The sequence below is a fragment of the Oncorhynchus keta genome, chromosome 24 (assembly GCF_023373465.1).
Source record: "Oncorhynchus keta strain PuntledgeMale-10-30-2019 chromosome 24, Oket_V2, whole genome shotgun sequence".
Taxonomy (NCBI): domain Eukaryota; kingdom Metazoa; phylum Chordata; class Actinopteri; order Salmoniformes; family Salmonidae; genus Oncorhynchus; species Oncorhynchus keta.
Genome location: NC_068444.1, coordinates 22,647,780 through 22,671,096, shown reverse-complemented (window position 1 = coordinate 22,671,096; position 23,317 = coordinate 22,647,780). Strand labels below are relative to the sequence as shown.

The window sequence follows — 23,317 nt, the reverse complement described above, 5'->3', positions numbered from 1 at the left end:
CACTCCCGAGCTGAAAGATTTAGGTAACTAGGGCACACCTGTACAGCATAGGAAAAACTCATAGGAAAAACTCTGACACTAACAGAGGAAATGTGAGAGCCAAATTGGGTTACAGTGAAAGTTAGAGCTCCTCCTGTGTTTGAGCCACAGCCTTTCAGTGGCAAAACTTCATTTTTTTCCCACGCTCAGAAGCTGCTTTCAGGCAAGAGCCATCAATCACTGTCACCCCTACATCACTTGCCACCCCTCCTTTCTTCCCTCCTTCCACTTACCCCTCTCTTCCTGTCCGCCCTGCAGGCACCTATAGACTCAGAGTCGGAGAAGAGCCCAGAGGGTCAGCCAATCAATACGTGTCTACCAAACAAGACCTTGAGAATGCTGCTAGGACTACCGATGGAAGTGACATCACAATCACCTGCCATGGGCCATCTCACCTGCCTTGACACAAAACCTGCCCTAACTTAACTGCTAAACAGCACACTTTCTCAGGGTGCTCTAGGGGAGGAGGGGTATGGGGGCAAGGAGAGGGGAGAGAGGTGAGGAGTGACAGCTTCTTTAATATCCGGCTGTGTTTCACTGTGTTTTCAAACACAGCTGGGGCTGAAAGTATGACCCAGGGGATTCCCCTGAAGTGAGGCTCCGCCCACATCACCCGTGATTGACATGTGAGAACAAAGCCACTGTCAACAGAAAAGTGTTCATGTCAGGGAAAATACACACAGTATCCTTCTGGGAAGGAAGATCGTAGACCTAGATCATCCAAAAACCATTAGACATCATTTTGGTATCATGGTATCTTTGAAATTTGCTTCAATCTGAATCTATTTCTTATCTATGAAAATATAAGTTGGAATCACATTTTAGGCAGATTCGTCCAAAACACATCAAGTACATGTATGACTATGCATAACTTCTAATAAATAAATAAATAAACACTCAAAAATACACGTCTTCAAACTGAAGAAACTGTTCAGTTCTTTTTACCGCACGTATTTGGAGTGAAAATGACCTTTTCAGCAGGGTCCCTCGACTACAGATAGCTCCAATCAGATTTTATTGCTCCAGTCTTTTTCACCCATCCACCCATTTCCTTGCTCTCATCAGGCCTGTCAGTCAAGGGTGTGAAAGAGGCGCTGTGTGTGCACTTTATTTCTGTTTCACTTGGCTGGGTGTTCTCTAGCTTTCTGGGTTAATAAACTCCATGCTAGCTAAGTTAGTGTACAACACATATAGGGAGTTAGCCTGCAGTGCTAGCATTGACAGTCACTGTTTACAGCAGAGCCTGTTAGTCGAAAAGCACTTGACACTTTAGTCCTTACAACAGTGTCTCAGACCATCCAGTAAGGCCAAACAAAAGAACCACACAGCTGGTGAAACAACACAGAAACTGCCTTGTGAGAACAAATTCAAGACAAGAACAAAAAACACTGAGCTTGAGAGATCAAATAACCCAGAACTGAGGTCTGTACACTACAGGTCTGTACACTTCCCCCTCCAGCCTCAGTCTCCCTCAACTCTGAATCTCTGGTCCCCACATCACTCATCACGTCTCAGCCCCAGCCGCCCGGCTCCGGTTCCCTCTCCCTCTCAGATCATGTGACAGGGTAAATAAACCCTCTACGCTGACAGACGCGAGGGGGGACGTCACCGTGACCCGCGCCGGGCGGGGGAGCACAGAGTGTCAGACCCACGGCCCATGGGGGAGGGGGACACTGGCTGGCTGGCTGACCAGCACCGTCTTGGCTAGCCGTCGGGAGTGGTCAGCCCACGCAGCAGTCTGGGTCTTTTGAGCGGGGGAGAGAAGAGACTGGGCTGGAGAACAGTGGAGTGAAGACAGAGGTCTTTGGGGGGGCTTCACTGATCTCTCAGATAGCCCCATATTTCACTGCTGCATTGTTCTGTGCTGTGAGTGTGTGTGTCTAAGGGCAGTGGACTGTGAATTGGCCTGGGGACACAGCTCGTGGGCTGTCTTCTTCTCCCAGGGAACATCTGCTTTCAGTTAGAGCGGAGAAAGAAACCAAAGGCTGAGGAGACCTTGCACTCAGAAGAGGGCCAGTGTTTATGCCTGTGTGTGTGGCAGAGTTTACACTTGAACTTCATGTACATTGGTAAATGATGTTTGTAAGTGTGTGTATGCAGGAACAGATATATCAGAGTGTCTGTGGTTTAATATTCTTTTTCAGTTTGAATACTCCCAGACATCTGTCTATCATTGTCATTCTGCACTGAGTTTCTTCTACTGAACGACCACCGACCAGAATGCATTGTGTTGCCTCCAGCTCATGTCCAACTCCAACGAGAGCACCTTCCTGTAACCATCTCTAGGGGTGCAGGCGGGCAAACCTCACCCCCCCTCACTGGATAAAGGGTGCAGACAGATTCTCTGTTTGTTTTCCATTGCCTAGGAACTCCTAATAACAACACAGCTCTACAGCGGGGAAAACACTGCGTCTTTTTCTCTCCTTCACCAGCCTCCCAAGAAACAACAAACTGTTTCTTCAGTAAAGTAATCTGCATTTATTTTCACTTAAGGTCCTCCAGAGTTGAAGCTGATGTTTTTTTAGCAGAGAGAGGGGGAAAAGGGATAGTGAGAGAGATAAAGAGAGAGCACAAAGGAGAGACAAGAGTGAGCAATAGCTAGAGAAAATACTAATTTGTCCCAGCTCTGTGTCAATATATGATGCTACCAGGAGGGCCTAATTTAATTAATTTGAGGAGAAAAATGGATTAGTCATGACACGAGGCGGCGAGAGCAAACCGGCCGGAATAGGATTAGCTCACTGCTCCTGCTGACTTCTGTTTGGACTAGCCAATAATCTCATTTCAATACCAACACTCTGCTCTGGGCAGGGAACGGAAAAGACTGGGGTCAAAGAGGAGGTATGGATCTGTACTGTACTGAGTGTAAAGGGAGGGAGAGATGAGAGGTAGAAGACAGTGTGAGGACTGAGTGTAAAGGGAGGGAGAGATGAGAGGTAGAAGACAGTGTGAGGACTGAGTGTAAAGGGAGGGAGAGATGAGAGGTAGAAGACAGTGTGAGGACTGAGTGTAAAGGGAGGGAGAGATGAGAGGTAGAAGACAGTGTGAGGACTGAGTGTAAAGGGAGGGAGAGATGAGAGGTAGAAGACAGTGTGAGGACTGAGTGTAAAGGGAGGGAGAGATGAGAGGTAGAAGACAGTGTGAGGACTGAGTGTAAAGGGAGGGAGAGATGAGAGGTAGAAGACAGTGTGAGGACTGAGTGTAAAGGGAGGGAGAGATGAGAGGTAGAAGACAGTGTGAGGACTGAGTGTAAGGGGAATCACTAACCTGGTAGGTTCCAATGCCGATGTGTTTCGGGTCAATCTTCACCAGCTCAGCCAGCGGGTCCTGAACTCGTCTCCCTATGGACACTGGGAAAAGTAGAGCCCAACACAAACTAATGAATTACTATTAGGCCTAACCAATACACGTAAACAGAGAAATTGTCTTTTAAAATACCAGGAGGGATGATGAAAAGTAAAACAATAAATGACACATTTCATATAGTAACAGACTTGATTACACTTATTAAATACGCATGTTAGGGGCTGTCCTAAGGGCAGGCCATTCACTCATGATTGGTGGGGTGGGGGATCATCTTAATGAACTCCACGGCTGCAAGCCAATTAGAGTGCCTGCACCTGTCACTGAACTACACCCACCTGTCTCCAGGACACATCTGGAGACAGCCCTGCTTTCTCACATAAACACACTGGGAGAATCTCAATTGAATTTCCTTGATTCCTCGCATCCTTCTCAAAACCCATTGGATCTCATGAAATTAGTTTTGAGGAGGCGGCGAGGTGATAGGTTACAAGGAATCAAGGATATGCAATTGAGATTCTCCCCTGGCTATTATCCCATCTTCCTCCCAAAGTATGCACTTGTTCATGTGGAAGGAAATGACTGGTACACGTACAACTGGTACACATATATAAGAAGCATGGTGGAACCTCCCTGCAGCCCAGTCCTCCACCAATACAAGGTTTTTAGATTTGTTGGAAGTAGTGAACAAGTGTACACTTCAGGAGAAAAGAGATGCAACACGCCTCCGCACAAACACGCACACACAAACGCGTGCAAACACACACACACGTTTAATGATGATGTTTGTAATACTTGAAGTCGAGTTAAATGTAGCTAAATCCCTTCTCCAGGGTGGCTGACAAGAAAAATTATAAACATTACTAAACACATGACATCATTTCACAGCCACTACAACACATGAGAACAGAAACTATTTCCAATCCAAATACACAAAATAGCTCACACACACACACCCTCAACGTTCTTATTCCTTGTAGAGATCACATTAACGGAGTTCTCAGCAGTAGAATCTCAAAATAGATGCAAATAGACCTAATACCAAACTCAATTTAAAGCCAATAAAACTCTAATTAAAAGAGAAATAAACCCCAGCGAGAGCTTGCGAACGTCATCTGTTTATATGCCAATGACAACATAACGGAGTTTGGTGAATGGGACCAGTTGAGTGTGTTTGGTTAAACACGGACCTAAAACAGTGGAAGAGATGGACAACATGTGATTAATAGAGCATGCTAGGGCCAACATGTGATTAATAGAGCATGCTAGGGCCAACATGTGATTAATAGAGCATGCTAGGGCCAACATGTGATTAATAGAGCATGCTAGGGCCAACATGTGATTAATAGAGCATGCTAGGGCCAACATGTGATTAATAGAGCATGCTAGGGCCAACATGTGATTAATAGAGCATGCTAGGGCCAACATGTGATTAATAGAGCATGCTAGGGCCAACATGTGATTAACAGAGCATGCTAGGGCCAACATGTGATTAACAGAGCATGCTAGGGCCAACATGTGATTAACAGAGCATGCTAGGGCCAACATGTGATTAACAGAGCATGCTAGGGCCAACATGTGATTAACAGAGCATGCTAGGGCCAACATGTGATTAACAGAGCATGCTAGGGCCAACATGTGATTAACAGAGCATGCTAGGGCCAACATGTGATTAACAGAGCATGCTAGGGCCAACATGTGATTAACAGAGCATGCTAGGGCCAACATGTGATTAATAGAGCATGCTAGGGCCAACATGTGATTTATAGAGCATGCTAGGGCCAACATGTGATTAATAGAGCATGCTAGGGCCAACATGTGATTAATAGAGCATGCGAGGGCCAACATGTGATTAATAGAGCATGCTAGGGCCAACATGTGATTAATAGAGCATGCTAGGGCCAACATGTGATTAATAGAGCATGCTAGGGACATATCATTCAAAAACCACAAGAATTTTACACAAATCAAATCTAATTTTATTTGTCACATACACATGGTTAGCAGATGTTAATGCGAGTGTAGCGAAATGCTTGTGCTTCTAGTTCCGACAATGCAGTGATAACCAACAAGTAATCTAACTAACAATAAGGGGATAAAGAATATGTACATAAGGATATATGAATGAGTGATGGTACAGGGCAGCATACAGTAGATGGTATCGAGTACAGTATATACATATGAGATGAGTATGTAGACAAAGTAAACAAAGTGGCATAGTTAAAGTGGCTAGTGATACATGTATTACATAAGGATGCAGTCGATGATATAGAGTACAGTATATACGTATGCATATGAGATGAATAATGTAGGGTAAGTAACATTATATAAGGTAGCATTGTTTAAAGTGGCTAGTGATATATTTACATCATTTCCCATCAATTCCCATTATTAAAGTGGCTGGAGTTGGGTCAGTGTCAATGACAGCGTGTTGGCAGCAGCCACTCAATGTTAGTGGTGGCTGTTTAACAGTCTGATGGCCTTGAGATAGAAGCTGTTTTTCAGTCTCTCGGTCCCAGCTTTGACGCACCTGTACTGACCTCGCCTTCTGGATGATAGCGGGGTGAACAGGCAGTGGCTCGGGTGGTTGATGTCCTTGATGATCTTTATGGTCTTCCTGTAACATCGGGTGGTGTAGGTGTCCTGGAGGGCAGGTAGTTTGCCCCCGGTGATGCGTTGTGCAGACCTCACTACCCTCTGGAGAGCCTTACGGTTGAGGGCGGAGCAGTTGCCGTACCAGGCGGTGATACAGCCCGCCAGGATGCTCTCGATTGTGCATCTGTAGAAGTGTGTGAGTGCTTTTGGTGACAAGCCAAATTTCTTCAGCCTCCTGAGGTTGAAGAGGCGCTGCTGCGCCTTCTTCACGACGCTGTCAGTGTGAGTGGACCAATTCAGTTTGTCTGTGATGTGTCGAGGAACTTAAAACTTTCTACCCTCTCCACTACTGTTCCATCGATGTGGATAGGGGGGTGTTCCCTCTGCTGTTTCCTGAAGTCCACAATAATCTCCTTAGTTTTGTTGACGTTGAGTGTGAGGTTATTTTCCTGACACCACACTCCGAGGGCCCTCACCTCCTCCCTGTAGGCAGTCTCGTCGTTGTTGGTAATCAAGCCTACCACCGTTGTGTCGTCCGCAAACTTGATGATTGAGTTGGAGGCGTGCGTGGCCACGCAGTCGTGGGTGAACAGGGAGTACAGGAGAGGGCTCAGAACGCACCCTTGTGGGGCCCCCGTGTTGAGGATCAGCGGGGAGGAGATGTTGTTGCCTACCCTCACCACCCAGGGTACTATGGTGTTGAATGCCGAGCTGTAGTCGATGAACAGCATTCTCACATAGGTATTCCTCTTGTCCAGGTGGGTTAGGGCAGTGTGCAGTGTGGTTGAGATTGCATCGTCTGTGGACCTATTTGGGCGGTAAGCAAATTGGAATGGGTCTAGGGTGTCAGGTAGGGTGGAGGTGATATGGTCCTTGACTAGTCTCTCAAAGCACTTCATGATGACGGAAGTGAGTGCTACGGGGCGGTAGTCGTTTAGCTCAGTTACCTTAGCTTTCTTGGGAACAGGAACAATGGTGGCCCTCTTGAAGCATGTGGGAACAGCAGACTGGTATAGGGATTGATTGAATATGTCCGTAAACACACCGGCCAGCTGGTCTGCGCATGCTCTGAGGGCACGGCTGGGGATGCCGTTTGGGCCTGCAGCCTTGCGAGGGTTAACACGTTTAAATGTCTTACTCACCTCGGCTGCAGTGAAGGAGAAACCGCATGTTTTCGTTGCAGGCCGTGTCAGTGGCACTGTATTGTCCTCAAAGCGGGCAAAAAAGTTATTTAGTCTGCCTGGGAGCAAGACATCCTGGTCCGTGACTGGGCTGGGTTTCTTCTTGTAGTCCGTGATTGACTGTAGACCCTGCCACATGCCTCTTGTGTCTGAGCCGTTGAATTGAGATTCTACTTTGTCTCTGTACTGACGCTTAGCTTGTTTAATAGCCTTGCGGAGGGAATAGCTGCACTGTTTGTATTCGGTCATGTTACCAGACACCTTGCCCTGATTAAAAGCAGTGGTTCGAGCTTTCAGTTTCACGCGAATGCTGCCATCAATCCACGGTTTCTGGTTAGGGAATGTTTTTATCGTTGCTATGGGAACGACATCTTCAACGCACGTTCTAATGAACTCGCACACCGAATCAGCGTATTCGTCAATATTTTTATCTGACGCAATACGAAACATGTCCCAGTCCACGTGATGGAAGCAGTCTTGGAGTGTGGAGTCAGCTTGGTCGGACCAGCGTTGGACAGACCTCAGCGTGGGAGCCTCTTGTTTAGTTTCTGTCTGTAGGCAGGGATCAACAAAATGGAGTCGTGGTCAGCTTTTCCGAAAGGGGGGCGGGGCAGGGCCTTATATGCGTCGCGGAAGTTAGAGTAACAATGATCCAAGGTTTTACCACCCCTGGTTGCGCAATCGATATGCTGATAAAATTTAGGGAGTCTTGTTTTCAGATTAGCTTTGTTAAAATCCCCAGCTACAATGAATGCAGCCTCCGGATAAATGGTTTCCAGTTTGCAAAGAGTTAAATAAAGTTCGTTCAGAGCCATCGATGTGTCTGCTTGGGGGGGATATATACGGCTGTGATTATAATCGAAGAGAATTCTCTTGGTAGATAATGCGGTCTACATTTGATTGTGAGGAATTCTAAATCAGGTGAACAGAAGGATTTGAGTTCCTGTATGTTTCTTTCATCACACCATGTCTCGTTAGTCATGAGGCATACGCCCCCGCCACTCTTCTTACCAGAAAGATGTTTGTTTCTGTCGGCGCGATGCGTGGAGAAACCCGTTGGCTGCACCGCCCCGGATAGAGTCTTCCCAGTGACCCATGTTTCCGTGAAGCAGAGAACGTTACAGTTTCTGATGTCCCTTTGGAATGCTACCCTTGCTCGGATTTCATCAACCTTGTTGTCAAGAGACTGGACATTGGCAAGAAGAATGCTGGGGAGTGGTGCGCGATGTGCCCGTGTCCGGAGTCTGACCAGAAGACCGCTACGTTTCCCTCTTTTACGAAGTTGTTTTTTTTGGGGGTCGCTGCATGGAATCAATTCCGTTGACCTGTTTGTAAGGCAGAACACAGGATCCGCGTCACGGAAAACATATTCTTGGTCGTACTGATGGTGAGTTGACGCTGATCTTATATTCAGTAGTTCTTCTCGACTGTATGTAATGAAACCTAAGATGACCTGGGGTACTAATGTAAGAAATAACACGTAAAAAAACAAAAAACTGAATAGTTTCCTAGGAATGCGAAGCGAGGCGGTCATCTCTGTCGGCGCCGGAAGTCCGTACAAGTAGTGGAGTCACCAATGAACTGACCATGACAGTCTATGAGAGAGAGCCTATCAACGCTAACCCACTGGAGAGCTACCAAACATCCAGTCCATGCCAGATTCCTCTCCTTGGTGAATCTTTAGCTTGGCTAGTAAACTTTTCAATAAGTGCTGGAGAGAGCACTGCTAGTCTCTGCTTACAAATGACCCCCCTATTACGGCGAGAGGACTCGGAGGAGAGAAGTGCTTTTGTGTGTGCTGTACAAGGCCTGGGCTGAAACGCCATCCCTGTCTAAATATTGTTGCAGGCTGCAGTTTCCCACAGGCTTCCAAGGAGAGATGCAGAGAGTGAGGCATTGATTCCACATGCTCCTCCGTCCCAGTCCCACCTCAACTACGTACATCCAGCGAGTCATCTAGCAAAACACACCACCACATCCTCCTCCTCTTTCACACCGACTCAGCCTCGCACATCTAGACAGTCCTCCACCATAATGCACTTCACCATATCATCCACCAGTCCAACATTCATCACCAGCCACTTTACTCAAACAAACACCCGCATCACCGTCATTTCAAATATAGTCTTGTATGATGTAACATAGGCTACAATCAAGCTGTCTACTTACATATTCACACATAATTACATATTGAATCAATAACAAAACACTTTGTCATCACTGATTTAAATACATACACCCACAATGCATCCACTAGCCTGATAGTGAACCACAGAACTATCCACTCAGACACTCAACAAAATGCTCATGATCTAGCCACTACCGTCTCCCACGCAATGTCATATAACCATCGCATTGGAGTTCAGAGTCCCGACAGAGGGGCAGTGGAAAATCTAAGGGTGTTGTCATTACCTTTCCACACTAGGGGGCATCAGTACTCCCTCTCAGGAGTTCAGACCGACCAGGGCAGGGGGAAGAGTTCTAGAATTTGGAAGTGTGGTGTAAAACAACAAGCCCTTAAGGCCCTCTTTGTTCAAAAAACACACTCTCCGCTGACAAGCACATCCACATACTGAAAGCCCCCCACACCACACATCCCCACAGAACAATCTTTCTACAATGTCCTTCTAAACATTCTACTCTATTGCATCCAAGATAAATGCCCACACATTATTACACACATCCAAAATAAAACACAACATTACTTACGCCTTTCATTAAGGGGATAAATATGTCTCCCTGGGCTTGCTAGCGCTCTTGACCAGAGGACAATGTATGAATAAATCCACAGCTTGATTTACTGTTTTTATAGAGGAAGTCTGGAATAATTCTCAAATCCTGTTTTGGAGAGCATTTGATTCTTTTCCAGAGTTTCTTAAATGTGTTTCTGTGTTTGAGATGGCGCATTGTGCAGAGTGTAGAGAGTTTGTGTGGTCCGTCACACAGCCTGGACCCTGAGGGAAGTCCGATTTCACAGCAAAATGATGAGTTCTACAGAGATGACCAGACTGCTAGGATAAGGGACCAGAAGAGTTTGTCAATAACATGGCACCATGTCAGTGTTGACTGATGTGGGATAGTTCAGGTTAATGTCAGTGCTTGAGAGCTACCAACAACTGAAGTTATTGACCTTAAAACAAATGCAGTGGTGTGAGAAAGTCCTGGGCAACATAACCAGAATGTTTAACCAGGATGTTTTGTGTCAAGGTTGACCCCTTCATGACTGATTAGTTTAGTGGGTAGACAGGCAGGCAGGCAAGCCTACAGTGCTGTCAGTTGTGTTCTGCAGTGGACTTCCGCTCTCTCACCCTTACAGGCACACAGACAGTGGGGGCGATGAGAGCTGCCAAGCCAGAGCAGACAGCAGAGATGAGAGCTGCCAGGCTAGACCAGAAAGCAGAGATGAGAGCTGCCAGGCAAGACCAGAAAGCAGAGATGAGAGCTGCCTGGCCAGACCAGACAGCAGAGATGAGAGCTGCCAGGCCAGAGCAGACAGCAGAGATGAGAGCTGCCTGGCCAGAGCAGACAGCAGAGATGAGAGCTGCCAGGCTAGACCAGAAAGCAGAGATGAGAGCTGCCAGGCCAGAGCAGACAGCAGAGATGAGAGCTGCCAGGCTAGACCAGACAGCAGAGATGAGAGCTGCCTGGCCAGAGCAGACAGCAGAGATGAGAGCTGCCAGGCTAGACCAGAAAGCAGAGATGAGAGCTGCCAGGCCAGAGCAGACAGCAGAGATGAGAGCTGCCAGGCTAGACCAGACAGCAGAGATGAGAGCTGCCTGGCCAGACCAGACAGTAGAGATGAGAGCTGCCTGGCCAGACCAGACAGCAGAGATGAGAGCTGCCTGGCCAGACCAGACAGCAGAGATGAGAGCTGCCAGGCCAGACCAGACAGCAGAGATGAGAGCTGCCAGGCCAGAGCAGACAGCAGAGATGAGAGCTGCCTGGCCAGACCAGACAGCAGAGATGAGAGCTGCCTGGCCAGACCAGACAGCAGAGATGAGAGCTGCCTGGCCAGACCAGACAGCAGAGATGAGAGCTGCCAGGCCAGAGCAGACAGCAGAGATGAGAGCTGCCAGGCCAGAGCAGACAGCAGAGATGAGAGCTGCCAGGCCAGAGCAGACAGCAGAGATGAGAGCTGCCAGGCCAGAGCAGACAGCAGAGATGAGAGCTGCCTGGCCAGACCAGACAGCAGAGATGAGAGCTGCCTGGCCAGACCAGACAGCAGAGATGAGAGCTGCCCGGCCAGACAGCAGAGATGAGAGCTGCCTGGCCAGACAGCAGAGATGAGAGCTGCCCGGCCAGACCAGACAGCAGAGATGAGAGCTGCCCGGCCAGACCAGACAGCAGAGATGAGAGCTGCCCGGCCAGACCAGACAGCAGAGATGAGAGCTGCCCGGCCAGACCAGACAGCAGAGATGAGAGCTGCCCGGCCAGACCAGACAGCAGAGATGAGAGCTGCCCGGCCAGACCAGACAGCAGAGATGAGAGCTGCCTGGCCAGACCAGACAGCAGAGATGAGAGCTGCCTGGCCAGACCAGACAGCAGAGATGAGAGCTGCCTGGCCAGACCAGACAGCAGAGATGAGAGCTGCCTGGCCAGACCAGACAGCAGAGATGAGAGCTGCCAGGCCAGAGCAGACAGCAGAGATGAGAGCTGCCTGGCCAGACCAGACAGCAGAGATGAGAGCTGCCTGGCCAGACCAGACAGCAGAGATGAGAGCTGCCTGGCCAGACCAGACAGCAGAGATGAGAGCTGCCAGGCCAGAGCAGACAGCAGAGATGAGAGCTGCCAGGCCAGAGCAGACAGCAGAGATGAGAGCTGCCAGGCCAGAGCAGACAGCAGAGATGAGAGCTGCCAGGCCAGAGCAGACAGCAGAGATGAGAGCTGCCTGGCCAGACCAGACAGCAGAGATGAGAGCTGCCTGGCCAGACCAGACAGCAGAGATGAGAGCTGCCTGGCCAGACCAGACAGCAGAGATGAGAGCTGCCTGGCCAGACCAGACAGCAGAGATGAGAGCTGCCTGGCCAGACCAGACAGCAGAGATGAGAGCTGCCTGGCCAGACCAGACAGCAGAGATGAGAGCTGCCTGGCCAGACCAGACAGCAGAGATGAGAGCTGCCTGGCCAGACCAGACAGCAGAGATGAGAGCTGCCTGGCCAGACCAGACAGCAGAGATGAGAGCTGCCTGGCCAGACCAGACAGCAGAGATGAGAGCTGCCTGGCCAGACCAGACAGCAGAGATGAGAGCTGCCTGGCCAGACCAGACAGCAGAGATGAGAGCTGCCTGGCCAGACCAGACAGCAGAGATGAGAGCTGCCAGGCCAGACCAGACAGCAGAGATGAGAGCTGCCAGGCCAGACCAGACAGCAGAGATGAGAGCTGCCTGGCCAGACCAGACAGCAGAGATGAGAGCTGCCTGGCCAGACCAGACAGCAGAGATGAGAGCTGCCTGGCCAGACCAGACAGCAGAGATGAGAGCTGCCTGGCCAGACCAGACAGCAGAGATGAGAGCTGCCTGGCCAGACCAGACAGCAGAGATGAGAGCTGCGAGGCCAGACCAGACAGCAGAGATGAGAGCTGCCAGGCCAGACCAGACAGCAGAGATGAGAGCTGCCAGGCCAGACCAGACAGCAGAGATGAGAGCTGCCAGGCCAGACCAGACAGCAGAGCAGGACTCAGAAGAGCAGACTAGAATCCAGCAAAGAGCTAAGACACCAACATAACAACAGAGGTTTTGGTTCATTATGTAGACCAGTCCGAATTTCGCAACTTCTAGCAACGGCCCTGGCAACGGAGGCTAACTCCTAATTAGGGCAGCATATAGCCTAGCAGTTAGAGCGTTGGGCCAGTAGCCGAAAGGTTGCTGGTTTGAATAACCGAGCCGACAAGGTGAAAAATCTGTCCTTCTGCCCTTGAACAAGGCACTGAACCCTAATTTAATCCAGCGGTGCTGTACTACTATGTCTGACCCTGTAAAACATCACATTTCACTGCACCTATCTGGTGTATGTAACCATAAAACATATATGGTCTATTTCTCAAATCCCATTGTGATGCAAGAGGGGAGGACATATTTTGGCAAGTGGACACTATTTGGCATGACATGCCCATTGACTGAGGTGTATCTCACCTGCACTCCTCAGGTTCGGGTCCAGATCAGGCATTTCCTTCACTGCCGCTGGGCTCACACTGTAGATGGATGCCCCTGCCTCGCTGGTGATGCTGGGACAGAGAGAACACGTGGTTAAAGGAATAGTTCAACAATTTGGCAATTCAGTTCTTTGTTCTACTTACCCAGTCGGATGAAGTCATGGATACTATTTGTATGTCTCTGCGTGCAGTTTGAAGGAAGGAGAAGGTATTTACTGGACCCAATGCTAACTAGCGTTAGCACAATGAAAGTCTACAGTAGCAGCCAGGATCACACAGTAGCAGTCAACCAGTGGCAGAACTACTCACACTCATACCAAAGCCCACTCGTATTGTTACTCTCTTCTCAAAAGTTTCAGTACATGAGTGTGCATCTATATTCATATACCCCCCCCTCCAAGTGCCATTTTCCTCCAGCCTCTTCTTTCAACTAAAATATCATCTTCTCACAAAGCATCAATACTTGATTCTTAAGTCCATAAGGCCCTGCTGTTCCTTCCTGCCTTTCATGCATACACTACTTTTTCTTTGACTATCAAGGATGTCATAAGCTCAGGTTTGTGAGACTGATCCACATAGCTTTTAGGGAAGCTTTTAGGTGAAAAAATTATGAAAAAAGTAAGTGAATGGGGAAGATGGAGGAAAAACAAATAGCCCTAATAAAGATGTACAAAAATAATATGATTAAGGTTCATAAGAAAGAGTCAATGTACTGTCATAACCATCACATCACTCGCAGAGCCCCTCCTTCCACTGATGTATTCTCATTCTCAGCACCACTTAGATGGCTAGTGTCAAATGCACCATTACCTACAAATCAATTAATTCATTCAGTAACAAGCTCTCCTTTCTCTGTTCGAGGCCCTCTGTCGTAGACACCGACTCTATAAATTTAACCTTTCACCATGGTAATTATCTCTAACGTTCTCTTCCAACTCTGATGATCACAGACCTTTTCATCAAGCAAATAAGGTTAGAGGCCAGGGCGAATGCTTCTGCTCATTTATCTACATGAATATGCCTAGGACATGTTCTCAACTATAGAAGTCTACCATGCATACATACATTCAAAACGGCATTATCTATTATTTTCAATTCTATGACTAATTGGTCGTAAAGCACTCAAGCACATCCAAATACCTTAACAGTTTTACCATTGTGTTGCTTGTTACTTTTAAAATATGGCCATTAGTTCCAGAAATATACCTGATGTGAGGGTAAAAGCCAAAAGGTGGAGCCCCAGCAGACATAAGACAATGTAGGGTGATGCAGAGCTAAAGGACAGAATGAATCCTTAACTAATGGACTCAACCTCCAAGCTTAGTTTGTATGTGTGTGTGTACAGAGAATCCAGTTGTAGTGTGACACTACTGCCATCTAGAGGACTTGTAAGTGTACTGCTACCGTTTGCTTCAACAGCAGAAGATAAATAATAAAATACAGAATTAAATCCTTATTGGGAACTTGGGACAGAATAGGCTTAGCACTTCAGAAATGTTTGGCCCATAAACACCAGTCATAATAAAAATAATTAAAATGTGGAAATATCGAGCAATAATATTAACATCATCACCAGGACCCGAAAACCCGAGACCTGATCCGAGAGGTTCCGGATCCAGAATTCTATATAATGTCACAGGTCTTGGTCGGATCTGATATGATTGTCACGGGTCTTGGGAAGTGTAACTTTAACTGACTTGTCCGGAAGGACCCATACAGATCCGATCACGACTCCTGCAGTAGATGGAGAGAGAGAGAGAGAAATGGTATATTTCATGCTGCTGCTCTTTGCTTTTCACGAAAGTGGCGCGTGTAGCTTGTTGTTGGCCAATCGTTAGTCATCAAAGTGGCAAGAGGATACAGGCATAGAGCCTTCGTGTGGGACAAAAGTTAGGAGAAACAATGGAAGGTGGAATTAAAAGTTATAAAGGAGAATGATAGGCTACAAAGACCAAAAGCCTACAGGTAGGATGCTACTTTATATTCTGGATGGAATTGTTGCGTGTAACTGTGTAGGACGAGAAAGCGCATGTAGCCTCAATTAGCCCAGCTAGTTTAACTAGCTTCTCCTGGTTTGATGCAGTCAAGACAGGTATCACGTAATCGTATTGGATGATAAATAACCTAGTTATGGCAACTACACTTTATGACCAAAAGTATGTGGACACCTGCTCGTCGAACATCTCATTCCAAAATCATGGGCATTGATGTGGAGTTAGTCCCCCCCTTGTTGCTATAACAGCATCTACTCTTTTGGGAAGGCTTTCCACTAGATGTTGGAACATTGCGGCGACTGGCTTCCATTCAGCCACAAGAGCATTAGTGAGGTCAGACACTGTTGTTGGGCGATTAGTCCTGGCCCGCAGTCAAAGTTCCAATTCATCCCAAAGGTGTTTGATGGGGTTGAGGTCAGGGTTTTGTGCATGCCAGTGAAGTTCTTCCACACCGATCTCGACAAACCATTTCTGTATGGACCTCGCTTTGTGCTCGGGGGCTTTGTCATGCAGAAACAGGAAAGAGCCTTCCCCAAACTGTTGCCACAAAGTTGGAATCAATGAGAATGTTATTGTATGCTGTAGAGTTAAGATTTCCCTTCACTAGAAATAAGGGGCCTAGCCCGAACCATGAAAAAACAACCCCAGACCATTATTCCTCCTCCATCAAACTTTACAGTTGGCACTATGCATTGGAGAAGGTAGAGTTCTCCTGGCATCCGCCGAACCCAGATTTGTCCGTCGGACTGCCAGATGGTAAAGCGTGATTCATCACTCCAGAGAGAGCGTTTCCACTACTCCACAGAGTACAATGGTAGAGAGCTTTACACCACTCGAGCCGACGCTTGACATTGCGCATGGTGATCTTAGGCTTGTGTGCGGCTGCTTGGCCATGGAAACCCTTTTCATGAAGCTTCCGACAAACAGTTATTGTGCCGACATTGCTTTCAGGGGCAGTTTGGAACTCGGTAGGGGGTGGTTGCAACCGAGGACAGACGGTTTTTACGTGCTCCAGCACTCAGCAGTCCAGTTCTGAGAGTTTGTGTGGATTACCATTTCGCTGCTGAGCCGTTGTTGCGCCAAGACATTTCCACTTCACAATAACAGCACTAGTAGGGCCACAATTTGACAAACTAACTTGTTGGAAAGGTGGCATCCTATGACGGTGCCACTTTGAAAGTCACTGAGCTCTTCAAAAAGGCCATTCCACTGTCAATGTTTGTCTATGGAGATTGCATGGATGTGTGCTCGATTTTATACACCTGTCAGCAACAGCTGTGGCTGAAATAGCCAAATCCACTAATTTAAAGGGGTGTCCACATACTTTTGTATATATAGTGTATTAGTCTGCTGTAGTGTGAGTTGGCTTGGTCGGTTGCCGTCTCTCCTTCCCTCCTCCCTGTTCCCGTGTCACTCACTCACACTCACAGTAGCCTTCACACACTGCACGGCCCCTGCTAGACCGTCAACTCTCTTGACCACCTCTCCCTCGCTCTTTATCAGCTCCGGTTAATAAGGTCGCTTAAACATTTACTTCTCTGCTGCTTCCCTCACTCGGATTGGACCGGGTCTGACCAGGAGCGGGTCTAATTGTCTTCCGATCCGTTCGGAACAGGTCTCTATACTGACATTTTTTATTTATGCATATCAGGTCCGGATGGGGAAAGCCCCAGGTCCATGTTTGAAGGCCTCTAACTCAGAGTCAAACCTACTGTAGCCACAGTAACATTTCAATGTTCATTATTTTCAACATGTTAAATGAGGACGATAGAACACGTTAAATGAGGACGACTATATTGCTACTACTACTACACTCAGCAAAAAAAGAAACGTCCTCTCACTGTCAACTGCGTTTATTTTCAGCAAACATAACGTGTAAATATTTGTATGAACATAACAAGACTCAACAACTCATGGACTTCACCAGATTTGCCAGTTCTTGCTGTGAGATGTTACCCCATTCTTCCACCAAGGCACCTGCAAGTTCCCGGACATTTCTGGGGGGAAAGGCCCTAGCCCTCACCCTCCGATCCAACAGGTCCCAGACGTGCTCAATGGAATTGAGATCCGGGGTCTTCGCTAACCATGGCAGAACACTGGTATTCCTGTCTTGCAGAAAACCTGCCATACTGCTCATTCTGTGCGTGGTGGCATTGTCATGCTGGAGGGTCATGTCAGGATGAGCCTGCAGGAAGGGAACCACATGAGGGAGGATGTCTTCCCTGTAACACACAGCATTGAGACTGTATGCAATGACAACAAGCTCAGTCCGATGATGCTGTGACACACCGCCCCAGACCATGACGGACCCTCCACCTCCAAATCGATCCTGCTCCAGAGTACAGACCTCGGTGTAACGCTCATTCCTTCGGCGATAAACGCAAATCCGACCATCACCCCTGGTGAGACAAAACCGTGTCTAGTCAGTGAAGAGCACTTTTTGCCAGTTCTGTCTGGTCCAGCGACGGTGGGTTTGTGCCCATAGGTGACATTGTTGCCGGTGATGTCTGGTGAGGACATAACAGGCCTACAAGCCCTCAGTCCAGCCTCTCTCAGCCTATTGTGGACAGTCTGAGCACTGATTGAGGGATTGTGCATTCCTGGTGTAACTGAGGCATTTGTTGTTGCCATCCTGACCTGTCCCGCAGGTGTGGTTCGGATGTACCGATCCTTTGCAGGTGTTGTTACACATGGTCTGCCACTGCGAGGATGATCAGCTGTCCTGTCTCCCTGTAGTGCTGTCTTCGGCATCTCACAGTACGGACATTGCAATTTATTGCCCTGTCCACATCTGCAGTCCTCATGCCTCCTTGCGGCATGCCTAAGGCACATTCACACAGATGAGAAGGGACCCTGGGCATCTTTCTTTTGGTGTTTTTCAGAGTAAGTAGAAAGGCCTCTTCAGTGTCCTAAATTTTCATAACTTTGACCTTAATTGCCTACCGTCTGTAAGATGTTAGTGTTCCACAGGAGCATGTTCATTAATTGTTTATGGTTCATTGAACAAGCAGTGTTTAAACCCTTCACAATGAAGATCTGTGAAGTTATTCAGATTTTTACGAATTATCTTTGAAAGACAGGGAGCTGAAAAGGGGACGTTTCTTTTTTTGCTGCTGCTGCTGCCACTACTACACATCTATTGTAGGATAATGACTGAGAAATGGTGGGGGAATTGAAGACATTAAAGGAAAACTCCACCCAAAAACGATATATGGGTATTTGTTTCATTAGTCAGTTGTTGACAAAGTCCCAAAATGTTTTGCTTGTCAGCAATCAAGTTTAAGATATGTAACTTTCAAAATACAGAAATCATCCCGCATGATGCATTTTGTATCATCTCACAATTGCCATATTATCCTGCATGTCCGGTTAGAGGTGTTATTATAAAGTCATGCCACTGATCCATCCTCCATCTTCAGGGTATACCCTTCTCTCTTTCCTCTTGGATAGACAGATCAGATGGGGAGCATCTCTCCTCAGTGTTCATATCTAGCTGACCTTTGTGATGAGAGGTCAACGCCTGCCCCTCTTACACCCACTGTTGGTACAACCAAACCTCTTTTAAGATCCCCTTCTCACTACAGCCACATCAAAATACCCTAGAATGGGGGCCTCTGCCACGACAACCTTGCCAATTAGTACCATCCTGTGTAGCAACAGCCGACAGAAGTCTGACAAGAATTACATGTTAAATTAACTTGTCCCCTCTCTCTTCCCATCTTTCTCCCTCCCCCATTTGACTACTCTAGCCGTCTCTGCATTAGAACCCCCCACTCCCGCTTCTGCTGACAGCTGACATGTCTTCGTAGTGACAGCGCTAACGAGCGCTGGCACATGACCTTCAGCAGGGTCAGAGAATATGGAGTCGGCAAGCTGGTCATTAATAAGACAGTCAGACGGATTAGGAGGTCACAGCACAGGGCACACACCCAAACACACACCACTCTCACACAGAGAAGCAGAGACAAACAGTCATAGTGACAAGAACAGACAAGAGACAAAAAAAACTGAGATACAATAAACACTGTGATTGAGATAGACAGGCAGAGGACCATATATTGTAAAGAGTTTGCATGAAGCAGGGACCAATGGCAGGCCAGACAGATATAAGCTCATGTCCTGTATGGATATAGGGGCGGCAGGGTAGCCTAGTGGTTAGAGCGTTGGTCTAGTAACCGGAAGGTTGCAAGTTCAAACCCCCGAGCTGACAAGGTACAAATCTGTCGTTCTGCCACTGAACAGGCAGTTAACCCACTGTTCCTAGGCCGTCATTGAAAATAAGAATTTGTTCTTAACTGACTTGCCTAGTTAAATAAAGGTAAAATAAAAAATAAAAAAATGAGCTTGGCAACAAGACAGCACATGCTGGTGAGAGTGAAGCAACAAGATGGTCGTTCTGTTCTCCCGTCTGGCTCTCTCTCTCTCTCTTTCTTGCTTGCTTTTCAGTTATGTACCCAATGTACTCTCAGGTCACTGGTCTTTTAAATATCCCAAAGTCTAGGACCAAGAGGCATGGAGAGGCAGCCTTTAGTTACTATGACCCCAGGTTCTGGAATAGCCTGCCAGAGAACCTGAGGGAGGGCAAAACTGTGGACATATTTAAGAGATCTTAAAACATATAGTTTTAGCTTTGCTTTTCCTTTGGGTGCTTTTTAGCTGTTCAATATGTGTCATTCTTTTGTTTTTATCTTATGGTTTGTTGTTTAGTGAATATTTCAGCTTTTATTGTTGTATTCATTTTTTCCTGTGAAGCATAAAGCTTGATTTGAGTCTTTCTCTCGCCACTCCAGAGCCTGGAGGCAACTCCTCAGAAACAGGCCCATCTGGTCCGACACCTCTGACCAACACACACACAAGTTCGTGTACTCTCTTGCACATGCACAGACACACTAGAGCAGGTTCCAGAGAGAAGGCTGGTGACCAGTGATGGGGAAGAGTAGTCTTTCAGTGCTGATAGTTTGATAGCAGGCCAGCATTAGTCTCTTAGAACAAGGCCTAATGATATCTGACAAATACAGGCAGCACTGAGCTGAGGAAGGACATCATCCACTGACAAGGCCATGGGTCTCCCTGTACGTCAGTAAGGCAGCAACCACAGATAAAATAAACACAAACACACACACTCTCTTCCTCATTAAGTGATATGTGACACAGTAGAATGCTCTGGGTCAGTTGAAAGAGAGTCTGTACAGTTAGTGTCTGTCCCAGGGGAAAGTGCCCCCCAAAAAACCTCTACAGTCATATAAGAAAGGGATAGACAGAGGAAAGGGGAGGAAGAGAGGTACAGGGAGAGAGGCTAGCCCCTATCATGTCTGAATTAATTAGCAGTGCTGCTGGGGCAGCTGGTAGCAGCCCTGTCATAGATACAGCCTAGACCCCTTGTCTCCACGGTACCCAGACCATCGTCATGGCGAGGGTATCGCCGTGGCAGCCAGCAGAAGGTTGTCTGTGCCCTGCGCTCTGGCCTAAGTGGACACTAACACACACACAAGCACAAAGTCAACGGATGCCTCTAAGTGAAAAGGATGACTTGGTGGCCCTTCAGGGTTGTCACTCACTTACTCAGACCATTGTCCCTGGTTCCTGTCCTGGGGCAAAGTCACAGCCAAGCTCCCTCCGAACCCCAGTCTTACTGTAGCCCTCTCCCTTTCTCACACCCCCTCCATGCCACTGCCCCTGACGGCCAGTCATGACAGACATTGGGGGAGACGGATACAAGCTTTGATACCTCACCCCCCCTGGACCCCTCGCTCAAACCACTCCCTAATTAAAATTCAGCATCAGATCATCAGGTCTGTTAGCGAGGAGCGAGGACAATATCATCCCCTTGGTGACATGATACAGAACACTGTGAAACAGAGACAGGAAGCAGCAAATCCCCAAACAAAATTAGACTCAATCTGCTTTTGGCCGTTGATTCAAGTAGGCACCACAAAGTTTAAGATGGGGTTGCACTTAGAAAAGAGTGCGTCATGAACAATATAAAAATGACTAATCTTTCTCCAATTAAAACCCCACAACTCATTGAACAAAACATGCATCTCCATTAAACCCCACAACTCATGGAATGGAATATGTCTCTCCATTAAACCCCACAACTCATTGAATGGAATATGTCTCTCCATTAAACCCCACAACTCATTGAACTGAATGTGTCTCTCCATTAAACCCCACAACTCATTGAACTGAATGTGTCTCTCCATTAAACCCCACAACTCATTGAACTGAATGTGTCTCTCCATTAAACCCCACAACTCATTGAACTGAATGTGTCTCTCCATTAAACCCCACAACTCATTGAACTGAATGTGTCTCTCCATTAAACCCCACAACTCATTGAATGGAATGTGTCTCTCCATTAAACCCCACAACTCATTGAATGGAATGTGTCTCTCCATTAAACCCCACAACTCATTGAACTGAATGTGTCTCTCCATTAAACCCCACAACTCATTGAACTGAATGTGTCTCTCCATTAAACCCCACAACTCATTGAACTGAATGTGTCTCTCCATTAAACCCCACAACTCATTGAACTGAATGTGTCTCTCCATTAAACCCCACAACTCATTGAACTGAATGTGTCTCTCCATTAAACCCCACAACTCATTGAATGGAATGTGTCTCTCCATTAAACCCCACAACTCATTGAACTGAATGTGTCTCTCCATTAAACCCCACAACTCATTGAACTGAATGTGTCTCTCCATTAAACCCCACAACTCATTGAATGGAATGTGTCTCTCCATTAAACCCCACAACTCATTGAATGGAATGTGTCTCTCCATTAAACCCCACAACTCATTGAACTGAATGTGTCTCTCCATTAAACCCCACAACTCATTGAATGGAATGTGTCTCTCCATTAAACCCCACAACTCATTGAACTGAATGTGTCTCTCCATTAAACCCCACAACTCATTGAATGGAATGTGTCTCTCCATTAAACCCCACAACTCATTGAACTGAATGTGTCTCTCCATTAAACCCCACAACTCATTGAATGGAATGTGTCTCTCCATTAAACCCCACAACTCATTGAACTGAATGTGTCTCTCCATTAAACCCCACAACTGTACATCTGCTTTTTTTGTTATACAGAAATGACAAAACATGTCGAAAAGGTGTTTTGTTATACAATGTACATGTAGCCAGGTCAAACATCCTGACCGACAGTTCACAATGCTCCCACGTAGGGAAATAGAGCCTGCTATTCGGTGTGTGTGAGTGGGAAATGTGAGGACGTGGTGTCCAAGTAGGCTACACGTAGCTGTGTGTGTGGGAAAACATCTAAATCACAGGTAAGACATTCAACTTGTTTAGTATAGTCTGTTTGTAACTCCACTCACTACTTGCAGCTGTATAGTCCGTTTAATGGTGGTGTTGGCCTTGGCTAGCTTAAAAAATTTCTGATCGGTAGCTAGCTTGGTTTTTGCCCTAGCACTACACAGCTGATTCAAATAATCAATCCCAAGGACTGAGTTTGGGAAACGCTGCCCTACAATATTATGTTTTTCTAAATTGTGATAATGCAGGCAATTTTGAACAATTATCTTTAGACATCTTAAATGTAGTTTTATAATTGACTAAAACAAGCAGACGACAAGAAAATTGCATTTGAAAAAGGTTACGTTTTTGCTTTGAGCAAAACGGTGTAACCTAGGTAACCACAGGTTGTTAGGGTTGCGACGTTCTATCTAATACCAACTGGGTCTATTGTCCCACTTTAGGACCTTATATGTAGAACCATTTTTTCTCTCTCTGATATTATTGGAATAATCCTCTGTGACATCACCAATCAGCGATCACTAAATTCCAAATACCATGATGTCAACATCTTCAACAATACCATCAGTGCAAACCCTCAAATAATGATAATCTCAAGGCTTTGTCCAACCTCTACATTCAATTATTTGACTGCCCTGCCACATGGTCCCAATCAGCTGATCCAGGAACAGAAAGGCCATACAGCCTCCTATCCTGGGTTGAATAGACTGATTATAATTAAACTCAACTTCATTGAACTGATGAGGTTGAGGAGTGATTAAAAAAAGG

The 23,317-nt window shown here is 46.9% G+C and overlaps 1 protein-coding gene across 1 annotated transcript in view; it reads right to left on the bottom strand.

The window, feature by feature from the left end:
• srbd1 (S1 RNA binding domain 1) overlaps nucleotides 1–23,317 on the bottom strand; it is a 100,121-nt gene that overhangs the window by 44,794 nt on the left and 32,010 nt on the right. The window contains 2 exon segments of the mRNA XM_052477979.1: nucleotides 3,307–3,389; nucleotides 13,249–13,340. Of these exon segments, the coding sequence (XP_052333939.1) occupies nucleotides 3,307–3,389; nucleotides 13,249–13,340 (175 nt within the window).